This window comes from Contarinia nasturtii, unplaced genomic scaffold (genome assembly GCF_009176525.2).
Source record: "Contarinia nasturtii isolate CC-2019 unplaced genomic scaffold, AAFC_CNas_1.1 Cnas_scaffold_414, whole genome shotgun sequence".
NCBI lineage: Eukaryota > Metazoa > Arthropoda > Insecta > Diptera > Cecidomyiidae > Contarinia > Contarinia nasturtii.
The window spans coordinates 4,228,499-4,251,607 of NW_022197768.1; the positions used below are offsets into that span (position 1 = coordinate 4,228,499).

The following is a 23,109-nucleotide window of genomic DNA, read 5'->3' on the forward strand; positions in this document are numbered from 1 at the left end:
ATTTTTGTTCGAATTAAAATGTTTTGTATGTGACGTTATACACAAAAACCAAGAGAATAATTGCTAAACAAAATGCTTCAGTTTTGTGGGGGATTCATTTGCATTTTTGCTTTTGTTTATTTTCTTTTCTTCTCGCAAATATTTTCATTATTATCGGGCGGGGCGTCTTTTGTATTCGAAACAATGAAATTTTAAATGTAAAAATAAATGAGAAACGTCTCTCATAAGATATGCTGCATTTTCAAGAACAAACGTATTGCACACAGAATAAGTCGAGACTCTATTAAAACTCGCCGAAACCATAAGATTGGAGAATAAAAACATATCAAAACAATACAGATGAACGCAATACTTTAAGATATATTTTCGTACTTTGTTCGAGTGAATTAAAATTCGCATTTTGCAACAATAATGTTGAATGTTGAAAGAGTAAATATTGATTATGACGATTTTTCCGGTTGAAAGTACTTTTTAAGCAGAGGAATTCGCTAATAAATAACGTCAAAATTGTACAGGAAAGTACACATCTTGTACACATGTATTGATCAAAATAAAATTTGTGGTTGGACTCCAGTAATGGCGTTTCGAAAAATATTTAGTTTAAAGTGACCGGCATCAATCAGTAAATCCAAGTGTAAATATGCATTTATCGAATTTATCAATAAACGCTATTAACTTTTCTATCCCTCCAATACAGAAAAAAAAAATTAACTGGTGATACATATATAAAAGAAATAATGACAACAATTTCATAAATGAAAAAAGTCAAACTAAACAATAAACATTTTAATTCTTCTTCGAAGTAAGGGCGGATATTAAAATGAAATGAACGAGAATAGTTTTTAATTACAATTTCTAACAGACCGATAAATGCCGCTTTACCATTTTTTGTGGGTTTGTGTGCTTCAAATGGGATATTTGACGAATGAAAGTGTCTATACTCTTTAGCTCAAGATGCAATAGCTTATGCTCAAACATTTTCACAAAACTGGTAATATGGCAAAAAAATGTCATCAAATAAATAAAACATCCAAATGAAATTAAATCAATTTAAACATCCCATTCAGCGTGTGTCTTACACATACACATGCATATTTATGGCTATAATTCATTTTTCACGGCACAAAAACAAAAACAAATGGGACAAAAAACTGGCTACAAATGATTCATTTAAAAATTGATTAATTAATTAAATGAAAAAATGAGTGAAGAAAACTTCTTATTCTGATACAATTGTATCAGAATAAGAAGTTTTCTTCACTTATTTTTTCATTTGATTAACTGATACAGTATGTTCAACAACAACAATAATTAATTAAAATTGTCAAGATAGAAAGAAAAAAAAAACGTCATCAGAAGTAATACTTATTAACATTGTTTATTTTTTGAGCAATCGCATGTTTTTATTGAAAATGGAGAAAAAAAGACTCAATAAATTCCAATGACCTATAAGTACATATACTTATTTAGTGTAAAAACCAATACGGGAACTAACCTTAGAACTGTTTCTGTGCACATTTTTCTTTTTTAAATTAATTATCACCATTTTACTAACTCATTCAATTAAAACTTCTTTATTAATGTCTATTAAAACATTTATGCCTCAAGGATTGTACTTTCCACTAATTAATTCGTTATATATTTGACACAATGACGGGACAAAAGAGAGATGACAAAAAAAGAAGAAGAATTATGCACAAAGTACAAACAACAGAATAAATATATATATAAAAAGGATTTTTTTAGTTTAAACGATTGCAATAGAGCAAACACGTATAGAACTAATTTTCATTGAGCACAATTAATAAAAAAAGGCGCACATTCATAACAAAAATGAAGAAAGACAATCAACATGCGTGCAGATGAAAAGGACAAGAAACCTTTGTCGGCGTGTGGAACGTGCCGGTTTCAGTATATTTCTATCTACAAAACTTGTTCAATCGTATTTCATCTCATTGTCAATGTATGCGATGTGCAATAGTATGCACCACGCGGCTTGTTGCTATTGCCGTAAAAAATTGCATGGTGAATGGAAAATTGAAAAATCTTTAGGTATCAAGTCGGCGCATTGCTATATGCTCCGTTATTCAATTCGCATGAATTGAATACGTTAATTACTAGTGTGCCTAAATGCTATATAAATCTATGTACAACGTTGAAATGCACACAGAAAATATGATTTTCAATTGTATTCTACAAAAGATTTTTTTAAACATCCATATCGAAATCGTTTGTGTCATTTTTGGAATTTGTACATTTTCCGTTGGAAAAATGGAGTGGCATATTGGTTTTCAAAAACAAAATCGTTTTTATGTGTCTTTTTCTCTGTGTACACGAACAAGAGCCGAAACTTTCAACACTCTCAATATGAGTAAATTCTGAGTACACAGTAGTACCTGTATTCCTTGCACTTTTCAGCAAACGACGAAAACTTATACGAAGCCAAATGAATGAAACGAGATAGATATAGGGGATGTGCAACGTATTGTGACTACAAAAATGAAAGTTTCTATATAAATTTGCGTACGAATGATGAAAATATCGATTGTGAACAGCATCCATATGCGCAGGTCGAAATGCGCTGCATCCAATATACATTCATCATCATGTTCATACTACATTTTGAGTATGATTCTCTTTTATAGTTTTTTTACCATAATAAACGGGTGATATTCGAACTGTTCCGTAAATATTAACGATATCCCCTTCACTTAATCTGATGAGTGGATAGACATTTTCATGAATATCAACATTCATACCGTATTTGATTTATTTATTCATTTTTCCGTGGATTTTTATTTATTCGCCAACAATTTCACATCGAAATTGATGATAAACAATTAATATTTCTCTTGAAATGTAAATACATTTGATTTCATTCGGATTATCAATCAAAAATGGAAGATTTCTAAATATGAACTATCACATACGTTTGATTCATATTAATATTCTCAATCATACAAACGCATTCAACAATGTTATTCAATTGATTCTCTACAGTTTTATATAAGCATGTAACGTTTATTACGTGTCCAAAAACCGTAGACACATGAAATGACCGATGGCATATAAGCTTGTCTATACAATTGGTGCACGTTTTTTTTTTTGGAGAAAAACGTATCCGTGTAGTACACATGCATATTGCGTAAAGATAACTCGCATCGGATATTTTACGTTCATTGCGTTCAACACCAAAAGCGTGCTTTATTACAACATTCGTTTATTGAATGAAAATTCTACTGTTATAGTATAGTAAAATCAAACGTGTGTAAATTTGCCAGGGGCGTTATGTTCAAAATGTATACTATTATTATTGTAAATAGTGAAACATCATGCCAAATAATCTGAATTACGAGAAAATAATAGTATATATTTCGTCTCGCGTTGGGAACAAAATCTTTTTTCGGATCAAAATTTATGACCTTTTTTTTAGGTCCTCACTTTTTTCGTCAAAAAATCCTAGCACAAAGAGGTTTTTATTCTTTCTATTGTACCGATAAATGCTTAGCAAATCGAAAGAGCTTCTACCATTTCAGAAGAAACTGATGACCTAGAAAAGGGTTATTTTCTAGGGTCTCCAAGAATGCTGGTTTCGGAAAATATTTTTGCCGGAGCGGGGGGAATTCGAGGGAAATCCGAACACTAGCAACACTTGTCAACAACTATGTCATGTTTATGATGAATAAAACGTATGTAAAGTTCTATGCACAAATACATAACAGCCCCTAGTAAATTTGGCTATGTATCAAATAAACGAGTTGGCTTTAATATCGAAGCTTCAATAACGATAACGCAATGCATCGTCAGTGGATGCCATTTATTGTCCGTTTTTTTTTGTTGCCAGTAACAAATATTGATCGAATTTATGAATATTGAGACTAAAACTAGTTACTTTTTGAAACAGCCATTGTATATTTTTTTTCATGAATACCGTTCAAACAGGTTTACAGGTAAAGTGAGCCATCATCAGAATTAATAAATGAAATTGGACTTTAAATATAAGCAAGCTTTCATTCAATAAAAAACATTTTACTTTTTTAAAGCCTAGTATGCATATAAGTTTTGCTGTAATTCAAGTCAATAAGCGAAATCACAAAATAAAACCTGAGATCAAGAGCTTTATTTTTCTTTTAAATTATTTCTGGCACAAACACCTGTGTCTTATAAAAAACATCTGAATATAGAGCAGATTCCATAAAACTTCTTCAACGCCAATACCTTTTACGACTGCAGGAACATTTCCAGAAAATACTTTTTTCCAAACGAACGTCTACTCGGAATTAATTTCCTGCACTCTTCTTATACATCTGAAGAGTTTTTTGGATTTTGTTTCTGGTGCTTGATAACGAAATACAGGGGTCCAAAAAATAATCACCTCTATTCTGAGAATATGAACAAATTATGGATTTAAAAATACCACTGGCCGATATAAATGTTAAGATCAAGTTTGTGATTCACAGACATTATATTGAGATATTTTCAGACACCTGATTTAGCTCAGGAAGCTAACGTCAGGTGCTGAAATGTAATGAAAACATTTATAGAAGTTATTTATGTCATAAAAACGCTACAATCACTTCTGTTACTTTCAGTCCATTTCAACGCCTGACGTTAGCTCCCTTCAGTTGGCTGAAAATATCCCAATTTAATGTCTGGTGTTTCATGAATTCGTCTGAAAAACATCATAAGAACTTTCATATCAAGACAACAAGACTTCATTTTTGAATAAAAAAAAGTTGTTTTTGGTAAATAAATTCTAGCTCATGCTGATCATTGAAATAAATTCCAAGATGACATGAAACAAGTGCAACAAATCTGATTCGGTGTCATTCAAATTAAAAAAAAAAAATTGACACATTGGCGCTTGCAAAATTATTTTATTCATCAATTCTCTAGCTACTTAATAAAACAAACATGCAAACACCGCTTTATAATTCTGAATTATAAATAAAGAGTGCGTCTGAAATGTATCTGCTTATATTAGAGTCGCACTGTCACAAATTGACAGCACAAGTGTGTGTTGAGTCAATGACACATCGAGACCGTAAATAAGTCTGAAATCAGTTCTTTTTTTGTATTCGGATATATAAGGAATGGTTTAAGGAGTCGAATGACATAATCGACATAATCATTGTGCTCAGAACATTGTTTATATATTATTTGATCAGGTTTTGAACGTCGTCACTATTTTAAAGGCGCAAATAGGTAAACATAATCATTAATTTCGTCATTGGGAAATTTTCGTTGTAATAATAAAGATTTTTTTAATTGTATCTTTTGTTAATTACGTTTCAAATGTACGATACAAAAATAAAAAACGACAAATAAAAGAAGAGTGAACGGCAGAACAGAAAACAGGAATTGAAACAAGAACTGACACATTTGTGAATGAATCGAACGTAAAAAGAGGAACAACAACGTTACATTGCCAAAATCAAGCTCAGCGTCGAAAGTGTCTGAGGTTTGTGTTGTTTTGTTTAATTTATATATTTTTTTAAGAAGTTAAAGGAATCTTTTAAAAAATGGAGCCCACTTTTTTCATTTCATCTGAATTAGAAGTGAAAGTGTACTTGTTCTTCTTATTTGAAGCAAAAATGGCCAGCAACTACATAGCAAAAGGGATCGTGTATGTGATTTCGGACATTTTAAGTCTGGTCACCGTTGTACTGTGTATGGTTCAAAAATTACCACAAATTCGTGATATATACACTTATAAATCTGCCAAAGGTAATCCATCTCACACTCAAATGGTAAGAATGTCATGGATAACGATTTTAATTGACAGGCATTAGTGCGACTTCATTGATGTTGGAATTATTTGGATACACAGTGATGATGCTTTACAACTATACCTATTCTTATTCGCTGCTTTCATATTTGGAATATCCAATTCTTCTTGTTCAAGAGTATATTTTGGTTGCTCTCGTACTTAAGTATAAAAATATGCTAAACCAAAAAAGTTTCACGGCAATCGGTATATACTGGGCTGTGGTTCTATTATTTGCATACCAAATATGTCCGAGATTCTTGTTGGCCATGGCTGTAGTAAGTGTGATTTTTGATTTTTGCAGATAAAAGCAAATTGTTTTTGCTAAATTGTTTTTTTTAAATAAATATTATAGCCATTCTGTACACCAATTGGAGCTACCAGCAAAGTTCTTCAACTATTGGAAATTCTGCGAACGAAAGATTCAACCACTGTCAGTCTTACGTCTTGGTTTTTGTCCGCCTTTACAAACTTGAGTAAGTCACATTTTTTTGATCATTTTGTTTTGCTAATTTTACGTTAGCAATTTATTAATTTTGTTTTGCTTGTGTTCTTACACACAGCTCGTGTTTATACCACTTCCGTTGAGACTGGCGACACCATGCTGCTGATTAATTTTACCATTTCATTTGCACTCAGTATGTCAGTATATTTGGCGGCATTCTATTACAAACGAAATCGCCCAAAAATATTCACCCAGAAAAAAGTATTTGTGATTAACAAAGATTGAACTGAAAATCGAATTGAAAACGAAGCTATCAAGCGAGGATTGCATAAATGCCCATGACTAAGATTTATTCAATGTTGACAATAACATTTACTAAACGTTGTAAACACATTAATTTAACTAGTCATTGAAAATCGAACTTTTTTTTGTTGCTTTTTTGTTTTTGTTTACATTATATGATTTTGCTTACGCTTTCTCATGCAAATTGAATTAATTGAAAAAAATGTATACCGAATTAATTTTAACGAAAAAAAAATGAAATTATATTTTTGATAAAGAACAAAAGAAAAACTTGTACGAATGTTTAATTTTCACAATTCGTTCATGGACATTTCAAATAAAATTTTATGTTATGCTTTAATATCTTTTGTACAAAAATTTATTAGATGTATTCATTTATTGATGACAATGGTGTATTTTAAGAAAACGAATACTTAAAAACATACAATTAAAAAGAACCATTGAGATCTTATCAAATACCAGCGATTTAAATTAATGTGGACAATCAACTTTTTTCGGATTTTTGGTGTCTTTTCATATGGGAGATGTACGATGACGTTTGACTCAATCTCTTAAAACATATTTGACACTCGAATGGTTTTTCGCCGGTGTGCGTCTGCAAAAAATAAAATAAATAACAATATATAAAAATAAATCTAAAGAAAACAAAATTATTGACTACTTGTAAATGTCGTCGAAATGAATTTCGATGTCGAAAACTTTTGCCACAGTCATCATAAGTACAATGGAATGGCTTTTCACCGGTGTGAATGCGTCGATGGTTTCGATATGTAACCAGTTGTGCAAAGCCTCGCCCACAATCCTCACTGGAATAATCAATAAATATATGATCAACGGAATATTTTATTATGTCTCATATGACTCACCATTTATATGGTGTTTCTTTTGTATGAACGCGCATATGCAATTTCAGGTTAGTGGCTAACGACAGAGCAAAAGAAACAGGAACCAAAAAAAAATTGTATATTTAGATTTTTTTTTCAACAGCAATAACAAAAATCGGTGTCTGTTATACCTTGTTTAAATTTTTTATCACATCCCGGCTCAGTGCATGGGAATCTGAACTCATCGCTGTGCGTAAGCATGTGTGCTTTGTGTGTACTAATTTGCGCAAATGACTTCCCGCAAATCGAACATTGATAGGGTTTCTCATTAGTATGGATTCTAAAATTGGAATTCGGAGGAATCAATTTATTGAATGAAAGAATATTGACGTTTGTATTCGTCCTTGAAATTCATTTGTTTACAAATTGTAAACGATTTTATCTACCTCACGTGTGCTTGATATTGTCCAGAATGATCAAATTTTTTTTCACAAAATTCGCAGGTGAATGGATGCGATCCAGTGTGTTCTCTCATATGAAACTTGTACGTTTTTGTATCAAAAAATGACTCATCACATTTTACATTATTTTGATCAACAAAATCACATTTATAAGGTCGTTCAAGAGTATGAAATTTCCTGCACCGACAAACATTTATTTAATTCATTTAAAATTATATGTATGTGTGTGTGTATAATGCCAAAATTAATACCGAATGTGCGCTTTGTATGGTTGTAATTGACTAAAGCTCCGATCACAAAATTCATATTTGCATTTGTAGGGCTTCTCTCCAAAATGATATCTGAACGCAGAAAAAATAGTGAATTTTTATTGAAAATATTTTACCGTAAATTATATATATATAAATACCTTATGTGCTCAGCCAATAAGCTGCTAATGCGATACGCTTTTTGGCAGATAAAACACTCGAACGGTTTATCAATTGAATGTTTTTCTCGCATGTGTTCCGTAAAAAAGGGCGATTTATCAAATTGGATATTGCAAATCTTACAGTTGAGCAATTTTTTATCATATGCTTCATTATGTACCGCTTCTTTTGGAATTTCATTTCGTCTGCTATATTGCCTTGTTGATTTTTCTGTTGAAATTTCTACCTGAAATGGTTTCAATTAATAAACATATTTTGTTTATTTCGAATTCATTGCAATTCATCGTCTCACCTTCTTAATATCTTTTAATCGCTTTTTTGTCACATTGGGCTCTTTTTTAACTTTCGTTTTACTCGTGCTGGCTTCTGCAGCCACATTTTCTATTTTAGTCTTGACCTTACTGCCTTTTTGCTTTGATTTTGTCTCGCATATAGGTGGCTTACTCTCAGTCTTATCAATTTGTTCCGATTTATTTGCACTTGGATTTGTGATGTTGTCGTCAATTGGCAAAATTTCTTCTAAATTTGGCTTGGTTTCATATTCATCTGATAAACTATCGGAATCATAGCATTGCACATTATCCTCTATATCGAACGAATCATTGCTACTTTCGCAATTTTTTTCAATTTTTACCGAAATATTGGGTATTTTGTCACTATTTTCATGGGAAACTTCCTGTTTTATTGATTCAGCACCAACTGCATCGGCTATGCTATTTGATGATTCATCCGAAACCAAATGGAACTGACTTTCGTCGTATACCGTATCATCCAATTGAAGTTTTGTTTCTTCTTTGTCTTCAATTTCGAAATTTGATTCTAATGGATCATAAAAATCATTGTCATCATCGACTAAAACCAATTCCACTTCACCAAATTTCGGATAAAATGTATCCATTTTATTTAATGGAGATAACACGTCAAAAATATGATTGAAACTCTACTATGAATATTTCGTGTTATTAATAAAATGATTGTGGACAGCTGATGAACATATTTACACTTCAAAATTGAAAAAAAAAATTATAAAATTAAAGCATTTGCGATTTTTTTCGATTAATTTCAAAACTTTAAACCGAGAAATAATTTGTATTGACTTTCGATAGATAAAAACAAATGCCAAAAATTACTTGACACTGAAAGAAGAAACACACTCACTTTTGTGTTTGGTATGAACGTACCCCAAATCATTTCGTATTTTTTCGAGTCCATATGACAATGTTTTGTATTTACACGTGCCATTTACCAATACATATACATCATTTTTATACTTTATTCAAAATAAAATAGTAAATAAATTTTTTTCCAAGTGGTCCAAAAAGAGCAATTCGATACTCGAAAGAGCTCAAATGAAAGAATCTTTTTGTTCGTACTTAATCGAAAGCCGTTGAAAATAAATGCATTATATTGTTATTCACTTCCGTGGTCGTATTTTTATTTTATTTTTGTTGCTTATATTCTCTTTTCTCCCTCATTTTTTTGTTAAATGTACAACACTTTAGTTTTTTTTTTATAAAAATCTGATCGAAGCTTAGGTCTAAGAGCTACACAAGGTTTATTCAAATTTATCTGTTCTATTTTATTGATTAATTGGCTTGCTGTGCCTGTCGGCGCAGTGCCAATCGCCTTGATCGACGGGGCGGAGGAGCTGAGTCCGTATTGTCATCGTCATTTGCCGATGGATCATCTTGGTTAACATCTTTAAGCGAACGTTTTAATTGAACCTTCTTTTTGTGGCCGCGCCAATTTAAATTCACATTAAAGTCCCATGAACTTGTCAAAATTTCACTTCGGCTGGGATGCCAAGCAACATCACGTACAATATCCTTATGACCGCGTACCGAATACATTATCTTACCTAAGGGGAGAATCACAAAAGAAAAGAATAAAATTTAAAATAATCGATAAGTAATCGAAAAATAATCGTAAAACAATCAATAATAATTAATAAGTAATTTTTAAGTGATTTGCCGCTTAATCTTACCAGTCAACACATCATAAACTGAAACAAAAAGAGAGCACATTATTGCAAATTCAACACGAATAAAATGATAATAACAAATGACATACTAATCAATCGTCCTGTTCCACAGCCAGTGTAAATATATCGTTGACCAGTTGTCTCTTGTGGTGAAAATTTCGCTCTGATTAGTGTTTTCTTAACGCGATGGCCTCGATATGTCATTATGCTTGCGTCATCTGATAAGGTTACCGTGTCCGTATAGACTGTAAAAATTCAATGTGAAAATGTTGAAATAAATTTATTTATTGTACAATTGGGTGTCGATTGAGAAGTAGAATAGCGGTAAATTACATTCTTTTGGTACCGTATCCCAACGGTAGTCCCAACGATTATAATATCGTGTGCGTCGTCGTGATGATGATTGATTTGCATCTCCACTAGGCGAAAATACTCGCATATCCCATAATTTAATGGTTTGATCTTTTGAATTTGATATTAAATATCGCGCATCATTCTTTGAATCAATGTATGTGATGCCATCTAAATGGCCAGAAAATATACCGACTTCCTTCGGATTTGTTTCATTCAAACATCGACGATCCCAAATCTGAAACCAGACAATATTTCATAAGTTTCACGTTAAAATCCCATTACACAACGAACGTTATGTAAATATTTCGTACTTTTTTAGGTTTATAAAATCGTTTTTTTTTTTGTAAATAAGCATTTCTTCGTTACAGTCATTTTTTACACTGTGCCATGTTTGCTTACGATTTTATACAGTGTAAGAAACAATGAAAATTTATTCTCAAATTACGAAAGAATGAAATTACGACTGCCAGAGTCATAAATTGATTTTTTTTTAGAGTTTTTCATTCTTTTTGGAGTCAAAAATGGAATCTATTTACCTTAATTATTCCATTATCTGATCCACTGAATATTATATTTGACGTTTCATCGATGAACCCAACAGCATTTACATCTACAGCATCTTGTTCAAACTAAAAAAAAAACGAAAATAATAGTAAAGAATTCAAATAAAAAAATTCACTGTAATATCAAAATGGCGATTACGATATTTACCGGGCATCGGAATGTGCGTTTGGCCATTACTAAATCGTAAATATATAAACAACCATCGCTACCACCACCAATAATTTGATCACCACAGTTTGAGAATGCCAATGAGAAAATGCAAAAACTTGATTTTGATGGTTGTAAATACAACGGTTTTAGCTGATGTGATGTACCATCGATTCGGCTCAAGTGTACTGATGAAATTTAAAAACAAAACAGTAGACATTTAATTATCAAAAACGAAATCCAATTTATTCATGTACTTACAGCAATTTGACCATGTCGAATAGACAAAATGCTCACTGTCCGGACTGAACGCAATATCTAGTATGCACCAGTTAACATCTTTAGCCATTATTTCGTTTTGACATTTGTATCGCATTGTTGTTGAATCATGAATCCGTATCATATTGTCTAAAATATGAAGTCAGTACAAGGTAAATATTTCATTGGAAATAAGAGCGTGATTGTGGTACGCATTGAAATAAAGGTGACAAACCTTGACTTGCAGTCACAAAATGTTTGCCATTTCGTGAGAATATTCCACAAAATACTTTTGCTTCATATGAATGAACCGCTTCCTTTGAATTGGGCAAGTAATTGTTGCTAACTTTACATCGTTCTGGCTGTAGAAATTGGCCCTGTTTGCTTCCGATTCCATTCTAATTGAAAAACAAACGAAAAAAAAAACCATATGGTAAGTCACCAACGTGAAAAAACGAGATGATAAAATTACCTGTCTGTTTTGAAGCATTTTAACAATTGACCATTTGGCCACAGGGCTTGTGTTATCAGTGCCATATCCAGATCCATATTTGATACTTTGATAAATGTAGTTTTTCTGAAAGTCAAAATTTCGTGAAATATTCATTTTGTCATTGTTCATGATTATCAGCAAAATGAATGAATTACTTACTTTCAGTGCTTCTAGGTTAGTTTTAGCTTTGATTTGTGGCATGCAGAATCGTCGTGAGTTGAATGCGGAATTGTCAAAGTTGAATCGATTTCTATACCAATGAAAATAGAATGTGCACAGATGCAGAAAAAATTGGTCAGTTATTAAAATGAATAAATAATTAATTCAGGTCAAATAGAGAAATACAATCACAAAATCGTACGACTCACAGATATTATGTGTATGTTTGTTGATAATTTGTGTTTGTATAATATATAAAATTTGTCATTATATTGTTTTCCAACTTACGTGTTAATGAAACGTTGCAATAGCAAATTTAATAAATCTTCATTTGAATCATTGGGATTTGAATTGGGCTCTGGTTCATTGACATCCAAATACAAATTGAATATATCATAACCAATTTCTATGTCTTCACTGCTGGAATCAGACTCATGATCATTATCCATAATGTTACCCATAAAAATATTTCGCAATCCGTGGCAATCCTACATCGATGAAATGGTCGTCATTCAAAAAACAAAAATATATATATAAAAATTGATCTTAATATATAAATGCAGCGTATTGAATGCAGAATATGGTATTTTCTAAATATTTTAAACAATGAATATTGAGTCTATTTATGCGTGCGTCAAACCGAAATGACTACAAATATTGTGAAACATAATTAGCAACTTAGCTAATGCGAGAATGAAAATCAAATTATAATTGGTTGTACAAAACTACAAAGGAATCATGTTTTAACGATAATGATAAAGCTAATGGTATGACTGAAAATATTCGAGTGTTGTGTCTTATTTAATTCCACAATTGTGCGATTGCTTACCCGATAAAATAAAACAAAAAGAAACGAGACTATTTCAGACAGTTCTATGAATATTTTCCGTCAAAACTTTCAATTTACATTGAAACACACGACAAAAAATAAATATACACTTGATCTAAGTCAATACTGACAAAAGAGTTTTTTTTTTTTTTTGCAAACACTAAAAAATGTATGTGTCTCTATTTTAGTTGAAGCAAATTCAATTGCCCGATTCTGTTGCTTTGACTCATCTATTCTCGTTTCTATTCTTTTGCGTGCAAGTATTTCCTATTGTAGTAAGAAATAAATACGTTTTAAAATCTGATGTTTTTTTTCTTCTCACACTTAATTTCTGGTCAAAAATGTCAAATGATTGTTGATTTTGTTTGGATCGGCCATATTTGTTTTTACTTGTGTACCCGTTTCCATCCCTATTGACGAACCAAAGTGAACGCAAAAATACTTTCTATTATACTAACATAGACAAAGCATTGTAAGGCAAGTCACCTGCACACATACATGCACCACATTTGTATACATGTAAGTTCGCATACATATGAAAGACATGAATGAACAATAAAATGCATATTGGATTTTTATCTTTCGATTTTGACAATTGGTTTCAGTGTTTCAGTGAAGGAAATCAACAACATTTTTTTTGACGACTTTTTGTGATTGCACAATAAAAGAGAACGTTATTTTATATAAGAAAAAGTACAAAGCTCAAGGATGATTCAAGAATACGAAGATGACTATTTTCTTGAAGAAGATAAAATGTGAGTTCATTTGTGTGTGTGGTCTTTTTTTCTCACTATATTTTCTTCATGTACAAGCGTTCTTATCATTGTAATATAAATAACATATGTTTAACTGGGTTTGAGATCGAATGCTTTGAAAGTCAACAAATCATTGATTTGATTTGAAAATGTTCAAACAACTTCGATATATATGAAGTATGATGAAGTAAATGATTTAAGCATTTTAATTATATGCGAATTTCAATAATATGTCGCACTTACATGTATATCAATTGAACTTTCATTTTTAACTAATTTCTATCATTATTTATCTTCAATTACTAACTGCATGTTTGTGCATTTAAAACATTGAACTATGGATAATATATGGGATAAACTAAAATCAGGGGGATGACAGTGTCATCCGGATCAGTTATAATAAAAAAGGATCAAAGTAATTTGATTGGCATTAGCATTGGTGGTGGTGCTCCATACTGTCCATGTCTGTACATAGTTCAGGTAACACACCATTTTTATTTGCAACCAAATATTCCATATCATTCGTTCAGTATTTGTTTTCTTCGACTAACCTACCTTTATAGGACTTGTTGCTTAAAAGAAAATTTATTTCATTTGTATATTGAATAGGTATTTGATGGTACGCCGGCATCGAATGAAGGAACATTACAAAGTGGCGATGAATTGCTTGGCGTTAACGGTCAATCGGTGAAAGGAAAAACAAAAGTAGCCGTTGCAAAAATGATTCAAACGGCCACAAATGAGGTGACCATCCATTATAATAAATTGCATGCTGATCCAGCTCAGGGTGAGTCATTGGATATTGCCCTTAAAAAGCTGAAACATCGTTTCGTTGAGGGAATGTCAAGTAATATGGCCGATTCGCTTGGGTTGTCTCGCGCCATACTATGCAACGATTCACTGGTGAAACGGCTTCAGGAGCTGCAAGCCACTGAATCAATGTACCGTGGCTTGGTTGAACATTGCAAACGGTGAGATCAAATGTGTTATCAAACGAATCAAAAACTAAATATTTTATTTGTTTAATTTTAAATGACAGAATGCTGAAGGCACATTTTGATGTTATTCAGTGTTTTTCACTGTTTGGTCGAAACTTTGCGGAAATTCGTGAACCACAACAAACAGCATCCGAAACATTTCGAATATTTAGTGAAATGCATCGAAATATGGAGAAAGATGGTTTGAAAATGTTGAAAGCTGTTAAACCGGTGCTAAGCGATCTTGGTACTTATTTAACCAAAGCCATACCCGACACAAAATTGACAATTCGTCGATATGCAGATGCAAAATTTAGTTATCTATCATATTGTCTGAAAGTAAAAGAATTGGACGATGAAGAGCACACGTACGCAGCATTACAAGATCCATTATATCGCGTTGAAACGGGCAACTATGAATATCGCTTGATTCTACGATGTCGACAAGAAGCCCGAGCCAAATTTGCATCGTTACGCAATGATGTGTTGGAGAAATTGGAATTGCTTGAAAGCAAACATGCACAAGATTTAGTAAATCATCTTCGAAAGTTAATTGAAGGCTTAGCCAATTATAGTCGAGATATATTGGAAAAAATGCAGGCAAATCCAAATCTATTTCCAATTGAAGTTGATCTCAAACCAAGCGCATTCCAATACAAAACAAATCAGACGGTTAAATTTGAAGAGGAAGATGAAGCCCAAGGCGAAGAAGAAATTCCGATTGAAATGGGTGTGGAAGCGTTTACCACCAAAGATGATAACATTAATAAATCCACGAATATAACATCGAATCTAATATCGGGATTTGAGGAAATCAATCTGGAGTCGGAGTCACAAAGTAGCCAAGATAAATGTTCCACCACCGATCTTTTGATCGAGCTTGGAATTGCGGATATTGATTTATCGTTGCCAACTTCTTCAACGATCAAATCTCAGCCACAAAATCAACAAAATATTTCGATAGAAAATAGTCTTGACTGGTTGGCGGACGATTCAAATGCCTTTTCTGCAGATGCCATCGATGACATTTTCAAATTCAATGCAAACGAAATACAAAATCAAGTAGTTAGCAACAATAATTTACTAAATTAATTTTTAGTTGTTATAAATTAGGGCAATGTCAACCAACCATTTCTAGTCACAAAAATTTGCTACACTGCAAACCATTATTATTATATTTTTTATTTATTATACAATAAAATGACGTGTTTTTTCAGTGTGAATATAGAAATATGTATGTTTTTTCTTCTTTTTTATTGATGGATATTTTAATATGCTTTCTTTGCCTCAATCATTGTCCATTCGGATGAAGTACTTGGGAATCTATCTTGATCCATTTTTCATCGTTTGATTTTGTTGTATGGAATTGCTTTATCGTACCGCGATATGTGTCGATTTTCACAACAACCCGTTGCGAAAACACTTCGGCATTCACGTTAGATTCGGTTCAATGGTTAGTTTTTCATCGTCTCCAAATGCTTTGATTTGAATATTTGGATTTAAAGTGCTTACTTTGGCGTGCTACTTCGGCTTTCGAATGACCTACGTGCAACAAAAATTGTCGAGTCAAATTACTAACGTCGATTGTATCTAAATATATCTGAGAGATTGAAAAAACCAACAAGAAACTATACGTGCTTGCGATTTCAATGTCAGAAAATCCAGACATGACAAGGTTCTTTGCGATTTCAATGTCAGAAAATCCAGACATGACAAGGTTCTTCAAGACATTACAACCAATTCCACCAACTCCAACGACCCAAATTTTACTTTCGGCAATTTTTTGTTAAAACGACGACTCAAAAATACCGCCAATTCGCGCTGCCATTAGGTTTTCATTTGAATTTTACAATCCAATCAAATATTGTGTGCACTTAATCAAACAGTAAATTATTTTGATTTGTAAAATGAACTTAAATTGTTCGTCAGATTTTCGAATTTATTCAAAACAAATATATTCGCACTGATCAACACAACAAGCGCTTCTTCACTTATACACAACGATGAGAAGTTGTATCGGCGTTTGGTAAAATTCCATTGTATACATTTCCATTTGGAGTGCGTTCCTGTTGGATTTTATAATAAAATAACAATAAATGTTGCATTCTTTGTCGAGAATATTTACGAATGTTTCTTTTTTGCTCATAAAACTATGTCAGATGCACATATGAAACAGCTTAAACATTTTCACTTCATTCAAAACAGTGTAGTTATTATTCAATAATGAGACGAACCCTAAACTAGTGTGTTTGTCAATATGCTGTCAACTAGAAAACTATTTGGTAAACATTTTGTGTTACCTTCGCCTAAAAACATGAACTGAAACGAACGAACAAATTTACTTAACAAATTAAGATCAAAACAATAACTTTACGTTTATTTAATACAAAAAGTGTTGTGAATTAGACTGAACACAAAACAAAACAAAAACAAATATGTTGCCTGGTATTGGTGTTTTTGGCACGGCCGCTGAAGTTCGTGTTCTCGTTCCAATACTTCGTGACAAAGGTTTTAAAATCGAAGCAATTTGGGGACGAACGATTCGTGAAGCAGAAGAGGCAGCTAAAGAGCTCAACATTGCATTTTATACAAATAAAATTGACGATGTGTTGCTAAAAAAAGATGTTGATCTAGTGTTTATTTTCTGTCCGCCACATTTACATTCACAAATCTCAGTGAAAGCGCTTGGCATTGGAAAGCATGTTGTATGCGAACGAATGGGCCTTGGTCAAGTGGATGCATTAAAAATGGTCAGAGGATCCAATTATTATCCATCGTTAATATCATTAGTAAGTTTTTCATTGCGATTTTTGCCGGCTTTTGTCGTTATGAAACGTCAATTGAATGAAGAATATTTGGGACCCATCAAAGATGTCTCACTCATAGGTATATGTGATTTTTTGTTATAATTTCAAGTATGAAGCCAACTGAGAGTTTATAATTTTAAATCAATTTTTCTTTAGATGTTCGAGTGCAAATGGGAAGTTTGTTGAATGACAAATACGATTGGCTTTGTGACGCAACCATGGGCGGAGGTGTACTCAATTTGATCGGCAGTCATATAATCGATTTGGTATCATTTTTGATTGGTCGACGTGCGACAAAAGTGCATGGTGTTGTTAAGACATACAATAAAATGACAAAAAATGTATCTGGAATACGTCAAGTCACCGCACCGGACTTCTGTAATTTTCAAATGGAATTGGATGGTGGTGAAGTTATCGTTACAGTTTCAATACTCACAAATGTTTCGACCACAAATTTTTTACAAGAAATTTTAGTATGCGGAAGAGATGGACATCTTATTGTACGTAATGCTGATTTATTTGGCCAACGAAAAACATCCGACAAAGAGGAAACTCTATTTGTGGACAAAGATAATGTGCAAACACCCACCAATACATATAATGTTATGCCTTATCCGTATATAAATGGAATGTGCAAAATGATAAGCGCATTACGCGAATCATTTATTCAAGAACAAAGTAGCTGGGTGAAGGAACCCGTACAATCGGCGGCTAACTTTGATGATGGACTGTATGTCCAAGCCGTTTTGGACGCTGTACGACAATCGAGCGAAAATAAAAGTTGGATCAAAGTTCAGGTGATGTCCGAATCACCAACAAATCATGCGAAAATTATGACAGCAGCTCGAATGTCAGCAGTTGTTATGCATTAAATCAACTTTTTTTTTCCCTATGATTGAGCATTTGTTCTCAATTTGTGTTCAGTGTTAATTATGAAACTTTGAAAACGACACGTAATACAGTGATAAAATGGCTTGGATTGTAAAATAATATACATACTCTTGTTGTTCGTATTTATTCCTTATCATTGAATAGAAATGAAAGTGTTTTTTTAATAATTATTCAAAGAAGTATTACTATCACCACTAAACAACAAAAAAACATTAATCATTGTTCAAATATGACTTTAAGTTTGTTACACCAAATGTTCACATAAAATTAAAGTATGCCGATTTCGATGGGTGGTGCAGTTTAATTAGAAAACTTTTAATTATCTACAAATGAGTTTTCAACACGAATAGTGAACAATGTCCAAGCACACTTTTTATTATGTAACGATACAATTCAAATGAAACATTCTTCATTAAAATTGTAATGAACGGCACAGGTGTAATAAATATCATTAGTCGTCATTTTCAAATACATTTTTCTATTATTAATTCGTTTCAAACATATTGCACATATGATTTTATATTTAATGTAATGCATTTCAAATGTATCAAATTGGCATTCGATTGATTTGATAAGAGACCAGCAGCTATAACCTATTTATTAAAATTAAAAAAAAAAGTTTATTTCTAAATTTATTGAATTTGTACAAGATTTTTCGAATAAAATAAAAATGATTCATATAAAAACGCTTTTCAAACGTCGGTACATGTTTGTCAACTCTTAGATCTATCGGTGAGGTAAACATTGGAAATTATACACAATTTTGAAGGGTAAGTTTGTTTTTTTCCAGAAAATCTGAAGTCTAGTTTCTCTTTAGGAATGAATTTGAAGGATGTGTACATTTGATATAATATTTTTTTTTTACAGATTTTATTTCCATCGTGCTCAAGTTTCCAAATAATAATCAACATGTATCATTTGTTTACTAGTAGTAAATTAACGATATTCTTAATTTTTGTCTCGATCATATCTCAAAAACATATTAATGGTAAGGATTTGACGTGTATTTTTTTTTTTTTTTTTTTTCAAAACAAGAAACCAATCCAATTTCTATAAACTTCTTATCAAATATGTCGACTAAACATGTTAGAAAATGCGAAAAGCATTACAACATTTGTTGAAAATCTTGACATCACAAAAGACATAAATAAAACGATATTTTTTGTACTATTTATTGAATGAAATCGAGTGATCACTAAATTGCGTTCAATACTTTTTTAACATATTTCAACTACATAGCTGCTTCAACACAACAAAGTTTCTATAACGTGAGTGCCAGACTTCCAGCGCACTGCGGTGGATTCATAAGTAAAATAATGTTTTTGTCAAGTTCAAGTGGACATTTTACGTACATTGTTTTTCCGGATTTACCGCATTATCTTGTAACACCATATCAAAACCTACGAAGGGCGCTAACTGATGCCTTTTTCAAAAAAGCTCATGTACAAGTTAATTCTGAAAAATGTTTTCAGGAAGATTATAGTTTTAAATCAGTCACATTTGCCAAATATTTCTAGCAAATGTGTTGCGACATTGATTTTTTCATAGATAAGAATTTATTTAAATGCTAAATAAAAATAAAAATAAAACATTGTGTATGCTTTGCCATCGCACATTTGCATCAAAAATATTTAACTATAAAGACATTTAAATAATAAATCGATTTATTTTCATCTATTTACTAATTGAGTTTTACTTTGATACTTATTAATTTATTTATTCACACAGTTAAGAACTGACTGAATTTTAGTTATTTAACTTCTTTTTGGCCTTAGATAAAAATAATTCGATTTAAAAGCTTGTAGAGCAAGGACAATATCTCTAGAGAAAACTGTTAACATTGATGAAATAACATTTATTAGGATAGGTTCCATTCTTAATTGGAATTTTAATTATATTTTATAACAAAAGATTTCGGGATTGCGGTACGAAAATGCGATTTAAAAAAACTCTACCCAACGGATTTTTTTTTATTCAAATTATCACATATTTACTCGGTTCTCGTTTTTCAATTAAATAATGCAGTTGAAATTAAAGGATTTAGTGTTTCAAATGAAATTAGTTACCGCATGTTAAGCTATGACATACATACATGATATGTGCACATATATACAATCACATCCAGCACTTTCCATCTGAGTATTTGAAAAGAGTTTAATAGACCATAAATATGTACGTAAAAATGATTTTACTGATTACATTCAGCCCATATGTCACAGAGAGAACACAGATTTAATTGACTTGCATTATATAAGTAAAAGATTTATCAGCAATATGTTTTGGCAACTTATACTGCTTGCTTTCTTTGCAAGTGTTCGGGCAACTGAAGAAGAGCAAGCAGACGGTAAGATGTAGCTACAACTATTATAAATTAATTTATATTTGAAACAAGTTTCTGTTTTTTTTAAGGAAACGGAACACCATATGAAGACGTGTGCGTCGGACTGATTGAATCAATAAGGTTTCAATATGAGTTTATAGAAGGGACCGGCAGGAAAGATATTATATGGGTGAACAAGAAAACAATGAAACTCTTTTCATATGTGTCTATTATTTCTATTATTTGTTGATTATTTTGAATTATTTTTATTCGATTCTCCGCTAGATAAAATTGGATTCAGAAATGCAAGAGAACTATACTAATAAGCAAGATTTTGCGTACGCACTAAATGAAGCATTCCTGAGAAAGGCCCGAGTACGTTTGCTGACCAAAACATGTCGTACTGGTGATTTTGGATTTGGACAATTTGAAATATTGGACATAGGACAGCAGAAATAAAAATATTTATTTAAATTTAAAAACAGCCGTTTCGCAATCGGTTTTTATGGTCATTTGTAACAATATTCCGTTAATTGTAATTCGATTTATATTGTTTAGAGAAGAATTCTGAATGAATAAATGTATACACAATTAATAATGCCTTAAAATTAATTCATTGGTGAGTAAATATATACTAACATTATCACTACAGCATAGAACATAAAGAAATTGTGACCAAAATCTCACATATTTTCGATGACACACAACCTGAATTTGCAATTTGAGTATCATGAGTCAACAATGTTCATTTTTCATTTTCAATTTAAATGATTGTGTTTCAAACTAAAGAAAATAAGTCCAAGTTTTTTTTTAAATTCATTTGTGAATTCTTTGAAGCGACATTTTTTTAAATATCCAAGCAAGCGTTTGGTACCTTTTCCAAAAAAATTTTCGTTAAAATTCAATCAAAATTAACTCATTTATGGAAATATTTATTTCATACATTTTTCACACTTAATTATTACACATATTGCTGCCTCAACATATCATAAGAAAAGTCCATGAAAATTTTCTTTTTCGAAATTTATTTTTATCAATTCTATAGAACGTTTCCATTTAAATTAGTTTATGGTTGATTAGCTATGACGGCGTTGCTTATATATTTGAGTATTTATAAGACTTGACTTATTAAGCACTTTCCCACTTATACTTGAAGTGCAGATGACATCACAACTATGTAAGTCAGATATAATTTCGTTGCTCGAAAATATATTGCTGGAAGTCCACCCTGTTTAAACGAATATTTTTTCAATTTTTTTTTTTTTTTTCAAATGTATACTAGCAAATAAGATTGATAGCAATTTGGCGGATATGTTTTTGCTCGTGATACTATCGATTTACCTTTCGATTTCATCAGCTTATGTCAACGTAAGCCATGCAGTCTCTTTCCTTCATCCATATTTTGGAGGTAAGTTGCAACAATATAGCAATAAAGTCGAAATTACTATTTGAATTCAATAAGCTTAGATCTCACGATTATACACGCTTATAAAGATGTCATGTAATAATATCTCACATTTCTATTGTTTCTGCCTTAGAATATGCTGGAAATGATTATAAATATGAGAATTTAATGTCGAGATCGATGCCAACGACTACACCACAGCCAAACATACCTGATTTTGATGAAGGAGATGATAGCTGTGTTGGAAAAATAGAATCAATCCGATTTTTAACTGGACCGTTGCATGGACATATTCGTGATCACATAACTGTATTTAAATTGAATACCAAAAACTTTGAACATCATACGGATGTAAAAGATCTTCGAATTCCCCTATATTTGTCATACAAAGCACAGTCTATTATAAGATTAGATATATCAAATTGTAAAAACAACGAAATTTCAGTTAAGGGATTTACTATAGGTTTCATAGGCAATCCACCAGCTATAACAAATTTTCTTTTATAACAAACACGCTTTATTTGTTCAATTTAAATTCCAAATAAACTTTACCTAAAATATTAAATCTACTTTTGGAAGCAACGACATTTTTAATTCAAACCAAATAATACATTTTCATCAGAAGGACTCTGATAATTACTGACCAGAGAAAACAAGGTTTGTATTTAAAAAAAACTACTTTTATTTACAAAGATGAAGCGAAAATCATTTATCCAGCAAAATTGGGCATTGTAGTCTACATGCAATGTGAATGTTAAGGTTGAAGATATTGAAAACATTAAAAAAATAGACGTCTCTTCAATTTACTATGACTTTGTATACAACATACGAATATGAGATTTGTAAAATTGATTAAGGAAAACCGAAAGAAAACTATAGCAAAAAACTAAATTCTCATAATTTAAAAGTCAAGACATACAAACATTTCTTGCAAATATTTG

General features: G+C 31.5%; 7 protein-coding genes across 10 annotated transcripts; 5 read left to right on the forward strand and 2 right to left on the reverse strand.

Annotated features, from left to right (window-relative positions):
• The first annotated feature begins 5,007 nt into the window (after nt 1-5,007).
• Nucleotides 5,008-6,722, forward strand: LOC116338799 (solute carrier family 66 member 3). Its single transcript, XM_031764282.1, has 6 exons — nt 5,008-5,205; nt 5,332-5,461; nt 5,557-5,727; nt 5,786-6,045; nt 6,123-6,243; nt 6,331-6,722. The coding sequence occupies exons 3-6, from the start codon at nt 5,595-5,597 to the stop codon at nt 6,495-6,497; spliced, it is 681 nt and encodes a 226-aa protein (XP_031620142.1). The 5' UTR covers nt 5,008-5,205; nt 5,332-5,461; nt 5,557-5,594; the 3' UTR covers nt 6,498-6,722.
• Nucleotides 6,723-6,850: 128 nt separating this feature from the next.
• On the reverse strand, nt 6,851-9,262 carry LOC116338798 (zinc finger protein 226-like). Of its 2 annotated transcripts, XM_031764281.1 has the most exons (9): nt 8,863-9,007; nt 8,521-8,782; nt 8,210-8,454; nt 8,052-8,141; nt 7,786-7,977; nt 7,531-7,679; nt 7,382-7,436; nt 7,177-7,321; nt 6,851-7,110 (listed from the first exon to the last, which is right to left on the reverse strand). In XM_031764281.1, the coding sequence occupies exons 1-9, from the start codon at nt 8,892-8,894 to the stop codon at nt 7,000-7,002; spliced, it is 1,281 nt and encodes a 426-aa protein (XP_031620141.1). In that variant the 5' UTR covers nt 8,895-9,007; the 3' UTR covers nt 6,851-6,999. The 2 variants fall into 2 exon arrangements, with proteins under 2 accessions (XP_031620141.1, XP_031620140.1); XM_031764280.1 differs by having other exon boundaries at nt 8,521-9,262.
• Nucleotides 9,263-9,635: 373 nt separating this feature from the next.
• On the reverse strand, nt 9,636-13,429 carry LOC116338450 (DDB1- and CUL4-associated factor 11). Its single transcript, XM_031763711.1, has 12 exons — nt 13,014-13,429; nt 12,473-12,672; nt 12,185-12,275; nt 12,005-12,109; nt 11,768-11,930; nt 11,536-11,682; nt 11,275-11,462; nt 11,100-11,192; nt 10,543-10,798; nt 10,299-10,454; nt 10,213-10,230; nt 9,636-10,086 (listed from the first exon to the last, which is right to left on the reverse strand). Exons 2-12 carry the CDS (start codon nt 12,643-12,645, stop codon nt 9,815-9,817), a joined length of 1,662 nt encoding a protein of 553 aa, XP_031619571.1. The 5' UTR covers nt 12,646-12,672; nt 13,014-13,429; the 3' UTR covers nt 9,636-9,814.
• Nucleotide 13,430: 1 nt separating this feature from the next.
• Nucleotides 13,431-15,976, forward strand: LOC116338451 (PRKCA-binding protein). Of its 3 annotated transcripts, XM_031763713.1 has the most exons (5): nt 13,431-13,532; nt 13,619-13,768; nt 14,137-14,248; nt 14,378-14,739; nt 14,808-15,976. In XM_031763713.1, the coding sequence occupies exons 2-5, from the start codon at nt 13,722-13,724 to the stop codon at nt 15,835-15,837; spliced, it is 1,551 nt and encodes a 516-aa protein (XP_031619573.1). In that variant the 5' UTR covers nt 13,431-13,532; nt 13,619-13,721; the 3' UTR covers nt 15,838-15,976. The 3 variants fall into 3 exon arrangements, with proteins under 3 accessions (XP_031619573.1, XP_031619574.1, XP_031619572.1); XM_031763714.1 differs by lacking the exon at nt 14,137-14,248 and having other exon boundaries at nt 13,436-13,532; XM_031763712.1 differs by lacking the exon at nt 13,431-13,532 and having other exon boundaries at nt 13,600-13,768.
• Nucleotides 15,977-17,018: 1,042 nt separating this feature from the next.
• On the forward strand, nt 17,019-20,060 carry LOC116338452 (glucose-fructose oxidoreductase domain-containing protein 2). Its single transcript, XM_031763715.1, has 4 exons — nt 17,019-17,631; nt 17,709-19,213; nt 19,311-19,431; nt 19,683-20,060. The coding sequence occupies exons 1-2, from the start codon at nt 17,181-17,183 to the stop codon at nt 18,422-18,424; spliced, it is 1,167 nt and encodes a 388-aa protein (XP_031619575.1). The 5' UTR covers nt 17,019-17,180; the 3' UTR covers nt 18,425-19,213; nt 19,311-19,431; nt 19,683-20,060.
• Nucleotides 20,061-20,583: 523 nt separating this feature from the next.
• Nucleotides 20,584-21,361, forward strand: LOC116338454. The gene is made up of 3 exons (XM_031763718.1): nt 20,584-20,787; nt 20,853-20,953; nt 21,049-21,361. Exons 1-3 carry the CDS (start codon nt 20,718-20,720, stop codon nt 21,220-21,222), a joined length of 345 nt encoding a protein of 114 aa, XP_031619578.1. The 5' UTR covers nt 20,584-20,717; the 3' UTR covers nt 21,223-21,361.
• Nucleotides 21,362-21,910: 549 nt separating this feature from the next.
• On the forward strand, nt 21,911-22,737 carry LOC116338453. Its single transcript, XM_031763717.1, has 3 exons — nt 21,911-21,940; nt 22,046-22,171; nt 22,302-22,737. The coding sequence occupies exons 1-3, from the start codon at nt 21,925-21,927 to the stop codon at nt 22,673-22,675; spliced, it is 516 nt and encodes a 171-aa protein (XP_031619577.1). The 5' UTR covers nt 21,911-21,924; the 3' UTR covers nt 22,676-22,737.
• Nucleotides 22,738-23,109: the final 372 nt, after the last annotated feature.